Raw genomic sequence first — 20,496 nt, 5'->3', positions numbered from 1 at the left:
CAGTCACAACCCTCTGTCTATTATTTAACTATGTCAGAGCTTGTGTGGTTTCAAGTACTAAAAATAAGTACACAATTAAGAGATACTGTGTAAAAATGGTTTGTATAATGCCATCCAATAGCTTTTCTTAGCTACAGCGATTTATGTGTGTGTGAGTTTGTGTGTGTGTGAGAGAGAGAGAGAGAGAGAGAGAGAGAGAGAGAGAGAGTGGGATGAGAGACAGAGAGAGAGAAAGAGATGGGTGGGGAGACTTTAGGACATTCACATTTGTTCAATTAAGTATGCTAATGTCAATTTTAAGAGAATTGTTTTGATACAGCCTACCACACCCAAACTAAATTTGTGTGTATGTGTGTGAGGCTGGACACATGAGCTGATGAGGCACTGATGAAAGCCCCAACACAGCGTACTGATGAAATTAATATTCTTTTTTTGTCTTTCCATCTTTCATTCTCTGTCTACCCCCCCACCATTCTTTCCAAGGCAAATGAAACAGGATTAGCAGAGGAGAGAGAGAGAGATGCCTGCGTCAGCTGCATGTGTATAATCCCCAGTCTTTCTGTCCTGCCAAAATACACAGTTTTGTGTGTGTGATTGAATAAGAGTATGCATGTGTGTTTGAAACTGTGAGTGAACTTCCACCCATGCATCATTGGGTACTGCAATGAGGAGAAAAACATAGATGAACACCACAGAGGTATACAGAAAAAGTGGTGTTCTCTATTTTAAGAGAGCTGTTTCAATGTGTGTACTCTCTCTGTCAGTGTGTATAGCTTTGTTCTACCATTGTGGCTACACAGTACATACGAGTGTGTTGACCCAGTCAGAAGTCAGGTAGCTCATGGACATAAACACTGCACACGGAGCTGTCTACATAATCTGAGCTACACTGCATCGGGGCTTGCTTATACTGTGCTGTTCCATTCATAAACACACAAAACGGCTTCTGAAGCTACACAAACAAATGTATGGGCACATAAACACTCATACAGGAATGCACACCGAAATATACAAAGAAAGTTTTGACAGGTAAATCACACAATGTATATTCAACACAACCATATCCATGCACACTCACAAAGCGCACATCATAGCATAGTCAATCTCTTTGTGAGTACTTCAAGATGACAATAATAGCACCCAAGAAAACAATAACATGGAAATAAGCTGGCGAAATTACACACATCCTGGGAGGAAAAAACTGTACAGCTAGCAGAAAACAGAAGATGCACATAAGCCAAGAGTACCATGCATGGAGTAACAATATAAAACACACACACACACACACACACACGCATGAACACAAGTCAGTAGCCATGAGGAAACGCTGTTAAAGAAAATGAAAACATGCCTACCGAACATAGTAAGAACAAAGTAAGAATAAAATCAAAGGAGTGGAAAAATAACTCTAGGCCGCAAGGGACTCTTACATTTCACATGAGCTACTAAAGCACCATAGCTGAACATGGCCAGACTTTTAAAGAAAAGGGTGTTTTTCCCTAGTCAGCTGCATGACCACAGTCAATCAGTTTAGCTTGTTTGATTGTGGAGATTAATGACAGACCAAGAAGGATCATGTCATGGGTCATCGCAGTTATATATCGGTTGTGCTACAGTGGCCTATTGAAAAAAAGGACAGTAATGGATTACTCCATTATGTTGTTGAGTCCTTGTTTCCCTAAATCTCTACAACAATGGCCACTTTTACAGAAAATATACCACATTGAAATATACCAGAATTTCCCTTTAAGATGTAAATTGGTGCTTTTGATGTCAAATACACAACAGAACATAGTTGCTAAAAAAAATCCCATCTGTACTGACTTTGCTGTGAAAACTGAGTAATAGAAAAAATGTGCAATATGTGCACTGTCAAGTTTAAATCTGATTTGATTTTAATTTAATTTATAAATGAGGTAATTTTTTATATTCATATACTCAAATTGTTTTTTTGACAACACAGCATATTCCATCTCATATAGAGTATTTGATATGCTGTAGGTTTGGATAAATGAGTTTCCCCTGATAAAATGCTTTCCATACAAATTTGGCTTAATAGGCCATTTCTTCATAAATACAACCCATTGTTTGAGTGTGTAGGTAGGTGCATGCATGCGTGTGTGTCTCTCTATCTTAGTGTGTGTATGTGAGGTTACAGCTGCTTGTGTCCTGTATTCTATTCTTAGTGCAGTGTGCATTTTCCGATCTGTGTGTGTTCATGTACACAAGTAAACACAGAGTTTGCTTTTGTGTAGGTTTGTGTCTGCAGATCTGTTATCAATGTCATCAACAGTCAAGTTACTAGATATATTCAAGGCAGATGTACTATTTTGTACTACAGATGTAATATTTTTTTCCATTTTGTGGATCCAACACAAGCGTGCTAGCTTAATTAAACTCTCTTCCATTGACCTACTGTCTTGTCTCTCTGTCTTATCTTTGACTGAAGACTGCTGTTGCTGGTCTTGGGTTGACTGCTGCCTGAGGCCTGTTCTCTGTCTCAATGTGAGTGTATGATTGGGTCTTAGTATGTGATTGGGTCTTAGTATGCGTGTGTGTGTGTGTGTGATCTTTTGTGAGCAAGGTATTTGCTAATGACAGACATCCATTTTGTTATCAGGTAGCACGACACACCAAAACATACAGACACACACAGGCATGTACAGTGCAGTATTTCCTCCTGTGTGTGTGTGTGTGTGTATGTGTGTGTGTGTGTGTGTGTGAGAGAGAGAGAGAGTGTAAGTGTGAGTGTGTGTGTGTATGCTAAGTGAGATGGGGTGCAGAAGCAGAGAAGAAGACGAAAGGTTGAGATAAGTAGATACTGTAGTCAGGGATGCAAGGAATGCAAAAGAAAGAATGAGTGAAGCAGAATGGGATCAGAAGAGATATTACTGAAAGTATCTGTGAAAGAGAAAGACAGACAGAGAGAAACAGACAGAGCGACACAGACAGAGAGGAGAGGAGATAGACTTGATGCACATGGGACCATGCTCACCTGAATGGCGATCATTCTGTGGAGCTTCAGTGCCCCCTTCTGGTGAAATCTAGCAAAGCAGCCAATGCAGTAGTTTTCTGTGCATTCAGCACAGATCTAGAAAACAGAGATACACAGTGCAGTCATTGTGTGTGAGAATATGTGTAATAGAGTGGTGTGAAGATTGTGCGTTTATATGTCATAGCGAAGCATAACATTAAAAAAGAGTGATTGTCCAATTATCCCATTATTCCCATTCAAGGAAAGTGGTCTCAGACTTCTGGATCCCACTCTGTGTGCATGTACAGGCTGTGCACATGCATGTAACTACCTGCAGTGACAAGCAGAACTGTTAATAGTACTTGTTAAAAATTCAAACCTAAAGCTGGATATCTTGCCAAAAAAAAAAAGTTTGACAGGAAGGATGAATATTGAAATGGATTCTCTGGCAGGATGTTGTAAGGTGTGTGTATGTGCATCTTTGCGTATTTGAGTGTGTCAGAGAGAGCGATAGAGGGAGTGCCAGTGTGTACATGTATGTGTTTGTGCAAGGTGTGTGTGTGTTCGTTGTGTGGGTGAGTGAGTGAGTGAGTGAGTGAGTGAATGCATCTTAAGGGAGGTCATTATCATTTCTATCTGTGAGAATCCGGTCTTATTAGTGGGGAAAAGTCCTTGCATCAGCAGGTTGGGGAGATAGGCCTGGACCGGGTGGACGAAGAACACAGGCGAGGCCAGGAGGAGTGGAGACAGCGAATGAGAAGGCAGGATACGGGGAAGGGATGGTGGGAGGGAGAAAAGGATTGCGGCTTCTTAAAATTCAAGAAACAACAAACCATAAATAAACAGACATTATTTGTTTGGTTCCCTTCATTTGGCATGCAGGTTTATTTTTCATTATGTCAAATGGTTGCATCATCAGAACCATGTCAAATTCAGAAAATATAGTTTAGTCTGCTCTTTGAAATAACAGTAGAAATACTACTTTAGGAGCAGTATGATATATTTCAGGTTCTAATGACTTGTAACTTTCCTTCTCAGTCCTTTTCTTGCTCACTTGCACATTTGCTACATCTTCATTTCTTTATGCATTGATCATTGTAATAGATAATATAACTAAAGAATTAACAAATTACATTGTAACATTGTGTAAATTCATTTTAGGCCTTCTTTCTCACACCTCTGTGTGTAAGAACATGCGCGTGTGTGTGTGTGCGCATGCTAGTGTACAGCTGCAACATTGCCTTTTAATGGTCCCATAAAGCAGGGCCTCATTTCCCCTCTCAGGCCTGAGGATAAATTACAGCCAATCCCCAGGGACCAGGCATCCCTATCAGGCTGCAAGCGGCACATCACTGCGCTCTCCTGTGGCACGGAAATGAGGTCCTTTTTTTGCCTGGATGATTCTGGAATAATGAACAAGGCTAGTCGTGCAGTGTGTGCATGTGTGCACACGTGATTTTGATAGTGTCATAGTTTAAAAACAAGCCCACATGTGTATTTGATTGTGTGGTTGTGTGTGCACATCTGTGTTAAGTGCAGTTCCAGACATAATGGCAGGGATAGAGTCATAACACTCTCCTATATTGCCATTATTATAGGGCACAGGGGCTATCCAAAATGTGTGTGTGTGAGTAGATTGTGTGTATTTGCGTGTGAATTTAGGGTATGTGCTTGCCCAGACAACTATAAGCATTAAGCCCATCACTATGGGGCACTGGGGGCATTGGGCCCTTCACTGGACAATTCAGCATAATCATAATCAAATGCACAAACTACCACATTACATTTTGACACAGTGTGTGTGGTGCACTTAAAATAACTTATTCCAAAACAAAGGGGCAGAAAAATGGTGTCTGTCAGCTGAATCAGTTCAGCCCCTCCCTCTCCTTCATTCCATCTATCAATCTCTCTTTCGCTCCCATTCCTCTCCTTCTCTGTCTCACTGTCTCTCAGAAGCATCAGTTATTCAATACTAAATTCTGCTGGCTTTGCAGTCAGACATAGGAAAGGAATTACACATGAGTAGCTGAGGATTTAGAAGGCAGGGATGTGGGAGTGACTGGTCATCAAGCATGCATTACTCAGCTCAGTATGCCACAGTTCACTACATACACACACACACACATACACACACACTAAGGCTTTTCATTTCTCTCTCTCTCCCTCTTGTTCACACATACAGTTGCAGGCCACAGTCCCTCCTCCTGAGCAGTAGTAGATGAAGAGCGAGAAACAATAAACAATGGTGCCCTCAGAGGTCTCAAGTATCGATGAATGGATCCAGCTAAACTGTTATCAGTGCAAACACAAACACACAGATAGACCAACAGATTGGACAGAAGAGCCACAGCAAGACAGAGGCAAGGAGAGGAGAGAAAAAGACAGGCAAACACAATGGAGGGGGTGGAAAAAGAAAGACAGACAGACAGGCAGGGATATGGCAGAGGGAAAAGGGGAGAAGTAGGAAGGACGACAGAAAGGTGTTAAAGTGTGAGAGGAGGAAAGGACAGATAAGCACATAATGCAAAGAGATGGGAGATGAGAGAGGGAGATAACAGCTGATGCAAAAGGAAGTTTAGAAAGAACAGAAATATAGAAAGAGACAGAGGGCAGAAGAACAGATGAACACATGGACAGTGATCGGTAAAAAAATAGAGAGAAAGAAAAACAAAGTGAAAGATTCAGCATTTTAGTTAATGAGTGTAGGTCAAGTTATTTGACTCTTGGTGCATTAACCATGTGTAAATGTTTGTTTGTGTGTGCTTGTGTGTGTGTGTGTGTGTGTGTGTGTGTGTATGTGTGTCTGTGTGTGCGTGTGAGGTATGAATTTACAAATACCCTTAACACATTTTTTCAGAGCTGAGCCCATGAAGATATGGCAAATACAAGGTCCCAGTGTGTGTATGATGTGTGTATTATTTTGTCAGGTGAAAAGTACCAACATTGGAGTTACAAGAATTTCAGCCATACAGTGTGTTTTGTGTGTGTCTAATGTGTGTTTGTATGCATACTAGTCCAGCAGTCTTGACTTCACACTGTCCACAGATTGTTCCCCTCAGCCTGTTTTTTCTTGTCGTCGGAGGTGGGGGTGGTGGCTGAGGTGGGGCTAAAAAGAGCAAGTATACTGTTGTTAAAGGGGATTTAATATCAATTCAATATAATTGACATTCAAAGATATTTATGTAACAGACTACCTGCCATGTCGAACACAATGTAAAGACAAACAGAGAGATGCAGTATAGTTTATACAAGACCATTTTTACAAGAATCAGAAGTGCTTCTGGTTTTTGTTGAAAAACATTAACAATCAACATGTTTATACATCTAGATGGGATCTTTATCAACTGCTGTCGAATGTATTTATAGTAAATAACAATAAAACATATATTACTGTTGCTCTTTACATAATATTGGCTCATTTTGAAACATGCTGATTCAAGGTCTGATCTTGTAACTAAGGCATGTTCAAACCATTAATAATTCTTCCATGGTTGGCCACTGCTTAGAGAGATCAATCTTTAAAGGTTCTGTAAACAATTAAACAATAATATAGGAGCAAACAACTATTTTGTATGAAATGATATACTAGATTAATGGCATCCTGAGCAGAGCAGAAAATTAAGTCATACCCCCTCTGTGTGTGTTGTAATCTAAGCTTCTCTGTTCTTTGTTTTGGTATCCAGTCCAAAGAAACATGCATGTTAGTGCATGTGACTCCCTCCCTCTTAAATTGTTCGACCTCCCCACATTTATAAACACACAGGGACCGATAACAGGTGAGATGACACAGTGCAGGATGCAAGGTTCACGTAAAAGTGACCGCCCAGAATTTACTCCACTGAAGAAACTCTATTTTTTTGGCTAAAAAGACCTGAGACAGAGAAAGAGATAAGACAAGAGTACAGGCAGACTGGCCGTGAGGCCTACTGGCTCAAATCCAGGTTGGCTGGTGAACCGTTCAAATATCCATAAAGTTTTTATCAGCTCAGTCAGTGTCATGTGTGCTTCCTGGTCCAGCAGAAAAGTCCAAGGCTGAATTTCTTTCCCAGTCCAACTGCTGAATCTGTACTGTTCTGGGTTTACTGTGATGGAGAGCTCTTTTTCTCTCTAAATGAAGCTTAGCTTAAGTTCAGTCAAGAAGACTTTCTCTATTCCACTTCCATTCACAATTCTCTCGTTTCTCCCTCTCTCACCCCACTCTTTGTAATCAGCTGACTTCAGATGTTCAGCAACCAATCAGATCTTGCCACTATCTCAACCATCCAACCGCTCTCCTGCTGTCAGCTGTCATTTCAGTGCATTTTGCTGCGACCCTCCTCCACCCCTTTTACCCCCAGTTTTCATATCCAGTGTGAATCAATGCGACCTCCTCCACTCCATCCACCTTCAGTCTTCATATCCAGTCTCAGGCAGAACTCACCATCACTCCTCATCACATCCAGATCTCCAGCTACTCCTCTCATTTAAACAGGACCACCACCTGTGTTTAGACCCTGAGGGGGTTTCCTATATTTCACACAGCCACACCCCAACATCATGGGTCTTATTGCCAAAGACTTTCATATTTGTCACTTTTCCTCTCTTGTTTTGCACATGGCAATAAAAGTTTATGTGTTAACACAAACAAAGTCTCTCCTGATTGAACTTTATTCAGTTGTGCTGCTTGTTGTGTGTTTAGTGGCCGCTTTCACTGGGCTTCATGACACCTTGCTGAGAACATGACAGGAGGAGGTTGGCCAAACGGAGCCTGGAGATGTGGTCGACAAACTATTTGATTTGTTCTGAAATGCTGGTGGTTTAGTGCAACATCTCAGGACAGTGATGATAATTTACAGAACCTTTAACACAAGAACTCCACAATCTGGCCTCTGCGATAGCAAGTATCCACCTAACTGAAGTAACTGTGGGCAAGAAACTGAACCACTACCAGTTCCCAGAGCGGTGCTCTATAGCAGATCTTGAGCTTCAATTTGGAGGAGAGAAAGAAATTCAGGGTAGTGTATAGAGGACCAATGGTTTTTGACTACACATCTATGTGCAGTCTACCCGCTACAGGTAACCCACAGTTTAAGCCCAGGTTGTAGTTCTAAGCTACTGACCTGTCAGGGATTCATCCTTTAGCACTCGGATCATCATCTTCCCTGCTGACAGCTGTTAAGGAGACGTGGAGAAACAAATCAGTGGTGACAGCTGTATAAGCTCTCAGTTTTCGAAAACTTCTGCATTGGCCTTTTTTTGTTTTAGTTTTTTTGTGTGTATGTAGGTGTGAGTAACCTGAGTTTGTACATATGTACAGTAAGATAAGATTTTTGGACCCCAGTGTATGTCAACTTCTCTTATATCGTATTCACTTTTACATTGCTGCATTTTGTAGTGTACAAAAAAATAAATAAACAACTAGAATTACTGTTTCATCTTTGTTTGCCTCTGTCAGCCAGCCAAGCTGCAGGAAATATGGTCACAATCTCCACTTCCTGAGTTACAGCATGGATAATGGCCAGAAGTGCTTTTGCAGAACATTATCATGTCACAGTGAAGTTGACCTTTGACCATTTGGATATAAAATGTCATCACTTCATAACTTTATCCTATTACACATTTGTGTTAAATTCTGTCACAATTTGCCTATGAATTCATGAGTTATGGCGAAAAATGTGTGAGATCACAGTGACCTTGATCTTTGACATTTGACCACCAAATTCTAATCAGTTCATCCTTGAGTTCCTGATATTTGGAATTCACAATAATGTGTGGTCATTGTGAACTTTGACCTATTCCCACAAAAATGAAAAAAGTCCATCTCTGAGTCCAAGTGAATGTTTGTGCCAAATCTGAAGAAATTCCCTCAAGACAGTCTCAAGAGATCACATTCAAGAGGCTAAAAACGTGTTTTGTGAGGTCACAGTGACTTTGACCATTGACCACTACAATCTAATCAGTTCCTCCTTCAGTCCAAATTGACATTTGTGCCAAATTTGAAGAGCTTCCCTTGAAGAGTCCCCAAGATATTGCATTCACAAGGCCAAAACCATTTTTGTGAGGTCACCATGACCTTGCCCTTTAACATTTGACCATCAAAATCTAATCAGTTTTTGAAGAAACTCCCACAAGGCATTACTGAGATATTGCGTTCACGAGAATGGGACGGAGGGACGGACGGACAACCGGAAAAACTCCAGCACTGGCTGTCGCCGTCAAGGAGATATAAAAACTTGCTTCATGGGGTTCTTCCATATAATTTCAGACTGTGTCATAAAATTACTTCATGTATACTTTATTACATTTCTTTAGTATTATCAAACCGACAACTGACCATAACTAACTACAACAACTTTAGGTCTCTTTGAATGTACCACAATGAAGCATTTAGAAATTAAGCGTTTTCATGTTTAGATTTTGTTACAAATTATGAAAGTCTACACTATGACTGTTGACTCTCAATGAGAATCAGTATTTTTACAAGGGGACATTTAACAGCAGCAGCTGGCCTCTGCAACAATTAAAATCCTAGAAATTAAATCAGTCTTGGTCTTTTTCCCTCTGAAGCAGTAGTAAACTTTAGAAAATGAGTTACTCTTTTCGGAGTGTAAACTCAAAGATATTAGGGTTCCTCCCCTGAGATCTATGGCAATAATTTCTATAATCAAGGGGCGGGGTGCAAAGTGTAATCTTATCTCAAGCCATGCACAGTGCCCTGAAGGAGTGGTAGCACACTTTTAGTATTTTCATGGATGCAGGTACATGGCACATCCACAGCCTACATGAAAACAGGAATTTGGAGACATCTATTACAGTGCATGTAATCCTCAGAAAAAGCTTCTCAGAGGTGAAGGAAAAAAGGTTCAAGAATAAGTACTGAATGTTAGTGTCAAGTAGTAATGAACAAAGTTGCTAAATATCACAATCATCTTATATCAACAGCATTTGTTAATGTAGTCTTAATTGACTGCATTAAGCTCAACAGCATAACACAAACACAATTGTGGGCTCATATACACAGACAAAATTAACACATCATACACAGATAGATTTCTGTTGTACCTTTTGGAGTCTGTTCTCCTTGTTCGTCTTGGTGCTGTTTGTTATAGCATTGCTGGTTAAAGAACCACATTGTCCAGATTTCCATCTAAACCCTCCTGAATGCCTAAACAGACAGAGTGACAAAAGGAGAGAGTTTAAATATCGTGAAATACAACCCCTGTATAGCGGATCTACAGTATCATAGCTACAATTTCAAAAATTAAATGAAAAGAGAAAGCCTTTCTTTTCTAAAAAGGAGATATTTTACATATTCCCAAATATAACAATTACTCTCATTCATTCTACATTAGAAGATCTCGGTATGGGAGCTGACAACATAACTGAGATCCTTCATTAACAACAAAACTCAACAGACACATATCAAAACACACAGATATTATTTTGTCATTTTTCTAGGGGAAATTCCCAAAGGTTTTGGTATAACTGTTTACATAGCATACAGTTTATACAGTATATAAAGCATAGTGAATAGAAGAGAAACTTAATTATTTTTACATTTTACATTAACTCTGAGAGCCAGAACAAAACCTCTCTCAAACTGTATTAGACTTGGAAGAATTAAAAACTGCAATGCAAGCACATTGCTATTCCTGCATTTCCAATAAGGTGAAAGTGAAGGTATTTCAAAAACAGTTCCAAGTAGAAAAGGAAGTAATGTAAAGGGAAGGAAAATAATATCAGCATGAAAAAGGTGTAACAGCATGACATAACTAAATCCTAACTCCCTCAGCCTAAATCCATAAAAAAGAAGAAAGAAAAATCACATTGTTCCATTTATTGGAAAAGAGTGTTTCATCTATTACAACACGGTCCTTGTGTTGTTAAGCTGGCGAAAGCACTTTGCCACACACCCTTACATATACACAAGACTTTGGCTTTGCCTAGATAAATTGTAGACAATGGAGGTCTATTGAACGTCACTCAACAGAACATGAGAGGTTACAGGATTTATACCTACTCAAAAATGAATACATACAGACATAGATGCAGATTCAAAAACAAGAACATAAATGCAAATGTGCACACGAATGCATGCATGTACACATACACTCATGCAGGACATGCCTGTCAAATGCAGAAAAGTGAAGAAGTGGAGAGGCCTCCTCATTTAGACATGAGTTATTCATGCTCATGTTGTTGAATTATTTATGCTATTTATGCTATTGTGATGTCTGGCTGTCTTTGAAAGAAGTTTATTTTGGATTGAGCTGGCAGCCTGTCAAGGCGCAGGAAGTCAGACGCTATTTGTGTGTGTGAGAGTGTGTCTCTGTGTATCTGTCTGTGTGTGTGTGTGTGTGTGTGTATATGTGATGGCAAGCGTTGCCAACACCCCTGACACCGTTGCTGTGCTGTGCTGACACTGAGGGTGGGCGTCAGGTAATCACCCTGGCGAAATCACCTTGGCAACTGGACTGTCGCTAGGGGAGACAGTTGAGGCAAACCCCTGTCGGTGCAGGATGACAGGGTGTCCCCTCAGGACAAGCAACCTGGAGAGATAAAGTGTGTTTGTCTGTTGTGTATCTCTGTGGACTTTCCATTGGCAAAGATCTCATTATCTTATCCACACAGAAATCAACACACACTGTATACGAATGAGTAAACAAACACTTCAAAATCATAATGGCTTAAAGTTTAGAAACATACAAACACAGACAAATTCCCACAGTCAATGTTTCTCCTTACAAACAGAGAAATACACACACACTAGAGAGAGAGAGAGAGAGATTTTGTTGACTTCAGTCAATGCAAAGCCAAAAGTGCATTGAGAATGACACGCAGTGACCTGGCTATACCTGTTACACAGAGAAAAAATAGACACACATACACATACATATTCACACACTACTATTGCACATCGCTGTGCACCTTTCACTGTGTAGTGAATGGATAGCAGATGACAACTTTTGTGTCACAACTTGCATATTGGAAACAAACATCACAACACCAAATACCAGCTCGTCATTCTTTATCAAAGTCAAAGCAGGAGAAACAGTGAGCAGTGTTTCACATCAGCTTAGTGCAAGCTCACACTTCCAAATGATACACAGATATACTGCAATGAAACCTGGCAAACACAAGGACATACACACAAACACACACACACACACACACAGCTATCACCTTTAACTGACCGTCTCACCCAAAGGGAGAATTGACAAAATCTGCAGCCCCGCACATGCATATGGACATCCACTTCAAATTCTAATGCCAAAATAATTGTGTCTTCTCTCAGTTTCCTCTCTCCTTTTGTGAGACGAGAAACAGGCCAAAAAGGGCTCAGATAGAAAGAAAGAAACTTACCAAAGGCAAGATAGATTTAGAAACAGAATCATATAAACACAAACATTCAAACATTTTAGTCCGGCATGAACAGTGTCAGATCACAGACTGAAACAGGTGCCACAAGGAGCCAAAAGACATAAATCAACTACATATACAGACAAAAAAATGGGAATAAATAAAGAGCCAACAGAAATAAAAGAGAAAGCAAAGGAAGCAGGAAAGAGGGAACCTCAACTGTACTTTTAGATAAGGCAAGAGCTAGTGTCTATAAGCCATGTAGGCCTAAAGACAAAGCTACATTAAATCTGTGGCTCGGCGGGCCAAAACAGAGAATGATGTACTGCATTTGCTCCAAGCTGCCGGTCTGGCTTTATTATCGCCTGTGCACAGTTCACAAACTGATTATACCACACCTCCTCTCAGCAAACTGAATTTGTACGCCTATTCTTTGGGTGCGTACATTCATCTACTGCGGGAGCTCTGCGATCTAAGAGACGGACAGGCATAAATACAGCTTGAAGATCTTCAGGAAAGACTTTTCAAAGACACACTCACATGTTCTGTGAGGAAGAGACAGAGGAAGCTTAAAGAGAATCCAGGTAACCTTCACATTATACACCAGAACACCTGATTAACCACCAAAAACCTCATCCCTGTCTGCTTTTTCCCATGTCAATGAGAGGAACTGATGAGAAACTGTTTCCTCTATTTCATTAGAGGTGTACTAATTAATTGATTCAAAATGTTAAGCTGGGTTACACATCTAAAGGTCTGCTGCATCACTACACACAGCTTTCAGATAAAAGACAGGAGGGAATTGTAGCTACATTAATGTGAAGTCCAATTGTAACAGCCTGACAGGACATGTGTATCTCTTTTATCTTAGTATCCAATAATGTAATTTACTCCTCGACTGCTCTTCAGTCCAAGTTCATGTGTTTCAGTTTTATCACATATCCTACAAACTTTACTTCTACCTTCCATCCTCTTCCAATAGAGAGCAAATATACAACACAAACTGGGTTTGGAAAAACTGATAAAAAAATATGGCAGTATGTTAAACTTGAAAGGCAGTAGCACAACTAATCATCTGATCCATGTCAACTGATTCAAAGGAATTGCTGTGAATGATAGAGTCCCTGCTTCCCATCTTCATCTTTAACCAGCAGTGGCACTAGAAATGAAAAAGGTGTTAAAATGCTGCTCTCCTTGACAACAGCTCTGCACAGTCAAAGCGATAAGTGACACCACTGCACATGAAAACAAATCACCAGAGCATTTCTAATCAACAATGGCCAATCTGAAATGAAATGTTAACTAATTTTTCTAAACAGCAAAGTAAAAATGATAATTTTTACCTGTTAGCAGTGTCCTCTCAGCCACATCATACACAGAGTTCACCATTTAATCTGTTCAAACTTAGTAGCTGAGTCAGCTGAATCTTTCTCCTACCTTCATACACAAATTCCTGCTGTATCTTTCCACTTGTTTCAAGTTGGCGCACACACAAATGTTAAATATATTGAAAGTAAGTCAAAGATTATGCTGTAATACTTCAAAGACATGGGGCTCAAGCAGGATTCCTGTCCAGTTGATCGTGTCTTTACTGATTAAGTACACAAGACAGAAATTAGCCCAAAAAAAAAAGCAGTACCCACTGTCGCCTGCAAGGTGTTCAAAAACACGCACAAACAAAACTTCTATTATTTATGGAGAGCTAGTATCAAAAATACACAAACAGGCAGCCACACACACACACACGTATCCGTATCGAGGGGCCGGCGGAGCGGTAAATGTTGCAGTATTTCAGTGTGACAGGTAATGCTGTTTATGTGCTTATCGTTTGTGCAGCCTGGACAAGACGGCCCTATCCCCATGCTGATGTATGGTTTCTTAATTAGGGCTAGGCCTCCACAGAGAAACAAAGTAGTGTTCATATACTAGGACATATACACACACATCTCCAAAAACATTAAATACATTAACCTACAATTATAATCTACAGTGAGCATTTCCTTGTTTGTGATGATGTATGAATTTGAAATGATAGAAATGCCTCATGTGGAAAGAGTGCCTCTCATCATACCTCAGCTCTAAATCACTGATACTGTAATTAGCTGTGCTGCCTGTAAATGTGTGTTTGTGTGCATATGTGTGTGTCCCCTTTTCTGGCTGTTACTATTTGAAGTCTTGAAGTCTGTGTGTAATATACGTACTCCGCTTCTCCCTAAAGCTGTCTCTGAGTTATGTGCTCATATATTGTGATATACGCCCCTATTACACTGTTCTCCATAACTTCACATTGGGTAACACATCTCTGAGTTATTAATGAAATGAGATGAAATGAGATGAAATGAGGTGACCTAGGAATGGAGAATAAAACAATCACATTAATAACCAGTGTTTGTTTTCATTCTGCAAATTAATTTCCTGCTCACACAGGCTGGGATGCCCCTCAATCTGAATTTGTTGGATAATGGAAGGTACATACTCTGTAATGAAATGGGGAGAGAAAATAAATGCTATTGTGTGTGTGTGTGTGTGTGTGTGTGTGTGTGTGTGTGTGTGTGTGTGTGTGTGTTATCCAATCTATTTTAAATTAATGTGAAGATGCGCATGTAAGATTTTTACATTTTTAATAGTTTTATATACACACAGACATTCACACAGTAATGGGCCAGTATAAATTTGTGGCAGCATGTGTTTGTGTGTCTCTGTGTGTATGTGCCTGTGCACTATGTGTTAGCAGTCCCATTGTATTCATGCTTGAATCTGTAACAGCAGATGTGGTCTTATGACAGCCAGTTCATCACTGACATATATCCACAACAACTTTATAGAAAGTGTTTATCACAAATAAAACAACTATTTTTGTATTCTGCCCACTGTTGGTCATCAAAACAGAATAACAGACAAAACACTGTCTAAAGTGAGAACATGGAAATAGAATGAAATGTTGGGGACTAGCAGAAAAGTCTGTTTCCATTGCTTTTAATCATTTGCACAGTGACTTAGGCAATTTCATTATGTGCAGACCTGACTTTTAAAAGAGGAAAATAAATCTACCTCTAAGAGAACATGATTACGCTGTGTTCCTATGATCTCACCAAGTTCAGCCTAGACTTATTTGAATACGAACCCTCTCTGTTCAATATGAAAAAACCTCAGTCATCAAATGAGAGATATGAGAGATAAACTATAGAGAAATGGGTGAAAAAAAACAAGTTATGGTTTATTATTAATGTGGATCCACATGGGATCAAAATGCAAAATCTCAGAGAAATTGTATTTATTTCAAATCTATGTAAGTATTGTATTCTTTGTCATAAGTGCACTCTTGCTTTTGTTTTGTTTTTTTCTTTTTTTCAGAAACGCAGACTTACAACTCAACTTCTAACTGAAGGGCAGCTGCTTGTGATCTGAATGCTCACTGAACTGTATCATAGGAATAACGTGCAGTTCATCTGTTTTGAGGAGTGATTTTTACAAGCCTCTCGAAAAGCACACATGTCTGTGCTCAACTGAAACTTTCTATTGCTGCTACTGAAAGTCATTTCTTACCTTATCACTGGCTTGTGTAATTCCTGCTTTTATCATTGCCTTAGCCTCTCAAAAAGAAATAAATATTTGATAAGTATTTATGGAATTAAATACAAGCATTGACTGGGCAACAGTGCATGTGATGGACCAGAAAATCCCCTGTAATTACTCTGAAGAGTTGTGACAGGTGATATATTGTATGTTGCAAAGAAATTTAAGCCTTATTGAAAAGACAGCAACAATTACAGGGCCTGAACAAAAGCTTGTCAAACAAAATACACTGCAGACAGGCACAATCAGAATAAGTAGTTAGTAGTTCTGATTATGATTGGGAAAAGTAAGGAAATAAAAACTAAAAACAAATACAATACTTGGGTCAATGCTTGTCATGTTTTTATAATTTTATTACTTTTATTTTAAGGCTCATTTTAACATAAAATGCTTTCCCTATATATTTTTACTCATTCTTATGCCCTCCACCTGTGCTAAAAATGCCTTCCCATTATTGACTTTCAGTTTTCGGTAACATTGTTGGCCATTGATTCCTGTGAATGGAAAATATGAGTAATGTTGGATACAAGTTGTTCGGACCAAGTGTCGGTAGGGCTCCACTGACCTTTAGAATAGTCGACTACATGAGCATGAGCCTACTTTATCTATGAGTGGCTTTTTTCAATTCTCTGACTGCTCCTTTTTTCCTTCCTCGGAAACCTTACCTTGACCTTTACAGGTAGAGAAGTCATTGACCTCCCTCTCTCTGTCATTTATTCTCCTCCTCCATCTCTCTATCTATTACTATGTCTCCTTTCTTTGCTCTTTTATGGCTGTTGCAGTCTTTTTCCCACCTTCTCTACCCCTCTCACTGTATTCAGTCTCTCCATTAGTCACCTGCTCTGTTCCCTCCCTCTGTGTTTAGCTGTGGCAGGCTGAACTTGATGTTTTTCTGCATAGAAAGTCTGCTGTATACACTTTCTCTCAACACTCCCCTTTTCCCTTTAGCTCTTCCCTTTCAGTCTTCTCTGATCCCTCCCTTTACCTCCTGTAATTCTTGGCCTTCCTCCATCTCTTTTCACCCTCTCTTTTCTATGTGAAAATGTTGACATTATTATATTAATTTTTAAGCAGACACTGACAGTCACTGAGACCATGATAATGGTATAATTTCAATACAAGCACATGCTAAATCAAATACTATATGCGGAATATTTAAGTACTCAATTTTATGGGAATCAATCATAATTGTTGAGATATCATGCTCTGGGTAAAAGAGTTGGACAGCCAGATAGACTGACAGATGGGCAGCTCCATCCTTCGAGCCCTGGCGCTAGATGGGTTTACTAAATAAAATCCAACACAAGTCAAACCACAACAAACTAATAACACATGATGGAGTGCAGACAACACAAGGAGCAGTAAAATGATCAGTGCAGTGAGTTGAAACTTGGTTCAGGAATATGCATCTCCCCCTTTTGTGTTTTCTGTTAAAGCTGCTGCAGCCCATCCTGCACATACTTGTTTACTATCCTCTCCTCTCTCTCTCCCTTTTTTACTCATCCTGTCTCCTTCTGTCTGGTGCTTTCCACCATCTTACTTCCATTCTCACTTTCCCACTCAAGTTTGCCCCCCACCTCCTCTAGTACACCAACTGTGATCCTGATACTCACCCTCTCTCCCTCTTCTCTTTACTCATGCTCTGTTTCAGCTGTTGCAGTTTCTCCTCCATCTCTTTGCTCTCCTGGGCCAGAGATACGGTCTCCATCTGCAGTTCTTGCAGGTTCCTATGGCAACATACACACACACTCACATATATAATCAATCAATCAACAACAATCAATCATACAAATGACCTACTCCGTCGAATTGGACAGCCAGGCTCTCATCAATATGTTCAATTCATCTGCTGCACTAGTAGATCCCTGTTGCCATGACTGATCAATACTTTAATCAATTAGTCACTGGATCAGGGTACCACCAAGCCAGACATCAATTCAGTCAATTACCTGCTGGCAAATGAGAAACTACAATAGGAGATTGGACTGAGTTTGCATTGGACATTATGAAGATAACAAATACAGTGTACTGAAAACTATCAGAATCCAGGTCTCAAGGTTTATGTTCCCCGAAACTCTGTTTTTTGAAATAATTGTTCCCTAGGCAGAAATTAAATAGGAACAGATGGAAATAGTATGGCAACCAAGTAACCCTAATGGGCTTCTACCAAATGCCTTAAATCACATCATTGATCTTATCTCATCTTACCTGGCATTGAGCTTGATGGATTTAGCCTTGTTGTTAGGAAGCACCACAAAGTCATTTAAATTCATGCCTCTTCTTTCTGGGGGCTCAGGTATTCCTCCAGCGTCTTTTGCTGTGCTTTTTTCAAAGAGTCTCTTCTGCAATAAAAACCAACAGTAATGGCATAAAACTCATGCTGGGCCCATGCTAAATCACACACCACCATAAATGAATGCTGCTGCAATGAAATGAGCAAAATAGCTGGGACAGATTTACTCAAATGTAAAAGAGGCAGTTAAAACAAGCAGTCCTGTGTGTTTAAATTGTATCTGGCAGACTTATGCGTTTGACAAATTTCTGGCAACTCTTTAAAGCAGTAAAAGCCAATTACGGAAATTAGCAAGCAAGGCAGATATAATATATTGTTACAATAGCAAGACAGCTGATAGTGACATTAGGTGGTGGTGATTAGCTACTGTTCTGTTTCACTCAAGATGGGTAACCTCTTAACAAAGAACCTGACATTCCATATGCTGAAGAAAATCTATATGAACCTTTTGCCCAACAGATTGCCCACCAACAGCACAATATAGCTAACTAAAATCTAAAACCTGTTTTCACAGGGGACCTTGTATGATTTGTAACAACAGGAAAACAGGAATATCACAATTGTAAGTAAGAACATTTAAGTTCCTATTGCAGCTTTACCACTAAAGCATTAGACCTATGTATTACACCAGGGAAAAACTGAACAGGGCGCAGCCTTGATTATTATGATTATTATTAGTCACACCTGTGATTTTCCTGCCATGACCTGAAAAAAAAATTGTATTGTAGACATTCAGATGACAGATAAACTATGGCATCCTAAAGCTTTTAGTTGTATGACAGTAGAAGCTTTTCAAAGCTACAGCTTCAACAGGGTGACTTCAGGTGAGTAAACAAAACTCCTGGTGACCACAGTGGAAATCCGTAGTTTTTTGGCAATAATGGGTGAAAATACATAATTGTGTTCCTACTTTACTGTTGTTCCGTTGTCTATGTCCAAACCAAGACTTTTTTTTTAAAGCAAAAAAAATGCATCGTTTTAAATCTCTAGTCCATTAAAACTAATGTAAATATTTGCAAATAACTAGAATAAATGTGCCAAATGGTAAAATGTGGACTTGTTTGACTAAATGTGGCTACCCCCTCATGAAAACAATATCGAGCTAACGTTAGCCAACACTAACGTTAATGCAAGCAGCCATTTTTCTACCTTAGCATTTACCAGGAAGGAGTCAATGTAAAGACTCATTTGACTTAAGCTAAATGAACCAGTAACTCACCTAAAAGCTTTCAGGAATTGAACAGTAAATGTGACACGGTAATTATTGAGAGGTAGTAGTGAAGCCAACAAACGTAACAGCTCTTTAACTTCAACTTACACACAGTTGAGAATATTTAACTGACCTTAAACTCTCCGTTACTGTCCTTGGTTTACCAGCCCGTGGCAGGACAATCAATCTTTCACTTTTCAATTCAGCCTGTTTTATGTTCTTTCACTTAAAGGGAATACTTTAATAATTCACGCCTGCTATATGAAGTTTTTCGCCGACAGCATGCTTCAGTCTCTGAGCTCAGGGCGTTTGTGTTGGGCTATCGTTACTATGACAACGCCTCTCTCGCGATAGCCCTGCAGCTGGCGAGTTTACCGGATACAGTTTGAGATTGTTGTTATGAACGTTTCCCTGCCTGAATTTCTTGAGTAATCTTCAACTTCAACAAAATTATAAAAGTATTCCTTTGTTTGTTCAGGGAATAAACATCGGATTCAAAAAGAAAAAGTCCCCTATTGCCTCAGTAATCATGGGCAGCGGGAATTCCCTTCTAATTAAAATCCTCACAGCATCAAGATAAATTTTTCATAGCTCTTGATTAGAGCTTTGAACCCTCGTTATTTTTTTCAACAGACTTTAGAGTAGTCTTAAGTCATCCAAGATGATGTTGTTTAGATCTTTCATGTTGACAAGTATTAGAGATCAGAAGCAAAATAATTTCCCATTAGCCCCATAAGATAAATGTGCTGGAATGAATTTGATAAGACCAAAGTGAGGGATATAGTGTGTATCTGTGCTTACAAGAGTACTTATGTTAGTTTGTTTGTTTACAGGAAAACTGAGCCACCATGTATCTATTTATTACATAAAAGTACAGTGTGAGCAAAGGGAAATCTCAGTTCTCTGACAATCAAAGAGGGATAGGGAAGAAAACAACAACAAAATGTAGGCTACTATTTAGATTGCAAGGGTCATTAGAATACAGTCTTATCATTGACAAGCTTAAAAGTTCTGTTTAAATGTTTATTTTTTACATACATTAGGCTATTGCTGTAACATTAAAAAAATTATCAAAAGAGTTCAGCTTCAGCACATACCAAGTGT

General features: G+C 39.4%; 1 protein-coding gene across 4 annotated transcripts in view; it reads right to left on the bottom strand.

Moving 5' to 3' along the window:
* The window catches only part of zbbx (zinc finger, B-box domain containing), a 53,292-nt gene extending 33,592 nt beyond the window's left edge, over window positions 1-19,700 (bottom strand). For all 4 annotated transcript variants that reach the window (XM_056373242.1, XM_056373238.1, XM_056373239.1 and 1 more), the window contains exons 1-7: window positions 19,526-19,700; window positions 18,098-18,231; window positions 17,503-17,616; window positions 10,016-10,118; window positions 8,074-8,125; window positions 5,986-6,080; window positions 2,996-3,091 (exon numbers count right to left, since the gene is read on the bottom strand). In XM_056373242.1, coding sequence (XP_056229217.1) covers window positions 2,996-3,091; window positions 5,986-6,080; window positions 8,074-8,125; window positions 10,016-10,118; window positions 17,503-17,616; window positions 18,098-18,162 — 525 coding nt within the window. In that variant the 5' untranslated portion in view covers window positions 18,163-18,231; window positions 19,526-19,700. The remainder of the gene's footprint in view (window positions 1-2,995; window positions 3,092-5,985; window positions 6,081-8,073; window positions 8,126-10,015; window positions 10,119-17,502; window positions 17,617-18,097; window positions 18,232-19,525) is intronic.
* Between the last annotated feature and the right edge of the window lie 796 nt (window positions 19,701-20,496).

The sequence above is a fragment of the Seriola aureovittata genome, chromosome 4, assembly GCF_021018895.1.
Source record: "Seriola aureovittata isolate HTS-2021-v1 ecotype China chromosome 4, ASM2101889v1, whole genome shotgun sequence".
NCBI classification, from domain to species: domain Eukaryota; kingdom Metazoa; phylum Chordata; class Actinopteri; order Carangiformes; family Carangidae; genus Seriola; species Seriola aureovittata.
This window is presented reverse-complemented; position numbering and strand designations above follow the sequence as displayed.